This window comes from Ceratosolen solmsi, unplaced genomic scaffold, assembly GCF_000503995.2.
Source record: "Ceratosolen solmsi marchali unplaced genomic scaffold, CerSol_1.0 scaffold45, whole genome shotgun sequence".
Taxonomy (NCBI): Eukaryota; Metazoa; Arthropoda; class Insecta; order Hymenoptera; family Agaonidae; genus Ceratosolen; species Ceratosolen solmsi.
In genome coordinates, this window is record NW_011948436.1 from 1205345 (window position 1) to 1207515 (window position 2171).

General features: G+C 43.2%; 1 protein-coding gene across 1 annotated transcript in view; it reads right to left on the minus strand.

Moving 5' to 3' along the window:
• The window catches only part of Dscam1 (Down syndrome cell adhesion molecule 1), a 69857-nt gene that overhangs the window by 10680 nt on the left and 57006 nt on the right, over positions 1–2171 (minus strand). The window contains 6 exon segments of the mRNA XM_011503237.1: positions 35–217; positions 355–521; positions 823–999; positions 1084–1315; positions 1421–1690; positions 1783–2070. Of these exon segments, the coding sequence (XP_011501539.1) occupies positions 35–217; positions 355–521; positions 823–999; positions 1084–1315; positions 1421–1690; positions 1783–2070 (1317 nt within the window).

The following is a 2171-nucleotide window of genomic DNA, read 5'->3' on the forward strand; positions in this document are numbered from 1 at the left end:
GGAAAGAGATAAACGAATTCATAAATTTACACACCTTTTTCGTCGTCGTGACCCTTGCCCTTTAGGACGCAGATCACGATAACGGCAACGATAATGACGAGTACGGCCGCAACAACAGGTACCACCAGATTTAAATTGGCCATGAATATTTTCATGGGATCGTCGCTGCTGTCACCTGCGTTTACGTCCGGAAGTTCGCGGGCCGGCGCAATGGTGCCTAAAACAGAAGCCAAGATGTACGTGCGATGGGATCGTTAAGTGATAAGAAAGTGATTGTGAAACCGATAACCGTGTAAGATAATGTGCCACCATTGACGCCGACCACGCGAAACCAATGCGTAACGGCATACTCACTTCCGGTTACGGTGAGCGTTGCGAATTCGTATTCGGCCACTGCGAATCCGGCGTTGTTGTGTGCGGTGACACGGAGGTGGTACCAACTTGCGGGGTCCAAGTCCATTACTACGAAGTTACCGCCGGGTTTCACATTGTTCGACACCTGGTTCCACTCTTGCTGGTGTCTGTACAAACAAACGCAACAATTGAAATCACATTTTGTTCAGCAATTTTATCAAGAAAAAAAAAAAATGGTATTTTCATTCCTCATCGATAACCCATCGATATCAATGGCGTACCAGCTTCATTTATTAGTCATTTGAAGGTTTTTAACGGATATGCTGGTAGTTGCGAGTAGTTGTTGGTTGGTATAATTATGTGCGGTTTTGATGAGAGCAATGATGATTAGTAATTTAAGTACTTCATTGATATTGCCCGTTTATTTGTTTAAAAAAAAAAAAGAAGAAAAAAAAAAGTTCCTTGTACCTTTTCTTATGCTCAACGACAAAGTGAAGCATTGGACAGCCACCATCGGACCAAGCATGAAGATGTAGCGTGATACTCTTGGTTGACACTTCGATGAATCTCGCTGCTTCGGGTATTATGGGTTTCGAGCCTTTTGTGCGCGTATTAAGTATGTCTGACGGCTCACCCATACCAATTCTAACAATTCGATAATAAAGAATATTGCGTTTATAATTTCAGCCACTAAAAATGAAATATCGGCTATTCTGCAAATTCACTTACGCGTTGTAGGCAGTGACGTAAATTTGATATCTCGATCCACACCAGAGATTTTCTAAGGTGTATTTGAGAGCGGTTGAGCTAATTTGCACAGTCTCCCAATCTCCAAATTCAGGTTTGTAATGAATAGTGTATCCGTGAATAGGCGCATTATCCGTAGGATGAGGACGCAATTTCATGGTCAACGAGTTGGTCGTTGTGGCGGTTAATGTTACTTGAGGTGAATGCGGAGGAGCTGCGATAAATTATAATAATCCTCGTTACGTCCTCGACATTATCATATATTTTTTTCATTAGCTTGTAATAAATAAAGGTGATATTGCATTTGCAACAACTTTACCATGCACTATGAGTTGATGGGTTACGGTGTCATGACCAAATGTATTTTCAACGTAGCACGAATACTCTCCGGCGTCCGTACGGTCGACCTCCTTGATAAATAGAGAACCCTCGGGCAATTGTCGTAAGCGATCGGTTGGCGCAAGCTTCATACCCCTTACTTTCCAGGTGACTTCGGGAGCGGGAACTCCGACTGCTAAGCACGGCAGCTTAACGTCCTCTTTGTATGTTGCAACGAACTTGTCGTCGAAAGATGCAATTTTCGCCGGTACTGTTAAATATAAAAGAAAGTTTTGTTACGATAGGCGCGTATTGGTCTGGATAAAGTTGTTCGACGTAGATGTAAGAGAGATATTTTCGAACCACTAGCGCTAGGTGCAAGATTGACAATTTTCGAGGGCTGTCCTTCTCCAATATTTGTACTAGCCGTCACCCAAAAATCATAGCGCCGTTTTTCGTTTAATCCGGAGACTTCGTGTGTCAATTGAGTCGGTGGTACTTTTTGGCTAACCGCTTGTTCCGAGTTGTTCGCTTTCGTATAAACTGTATATTGCGAAATAATTCCGTTTGGCTGAGTTGGAGGTCGCCAAGAAACCAAAATTGAATCGGCAGACATGACTAGAGCTTTGATCGCAGTTGGCGATTCGGGAGCTGCAATTAATTGATATTAAAGTACTATTGAATTAACGAAACGTACGTGATTTAGGGTGGTGGTGGGGAGGAGGAGGATGAGGAGGAGGAGGAGGAGGAGG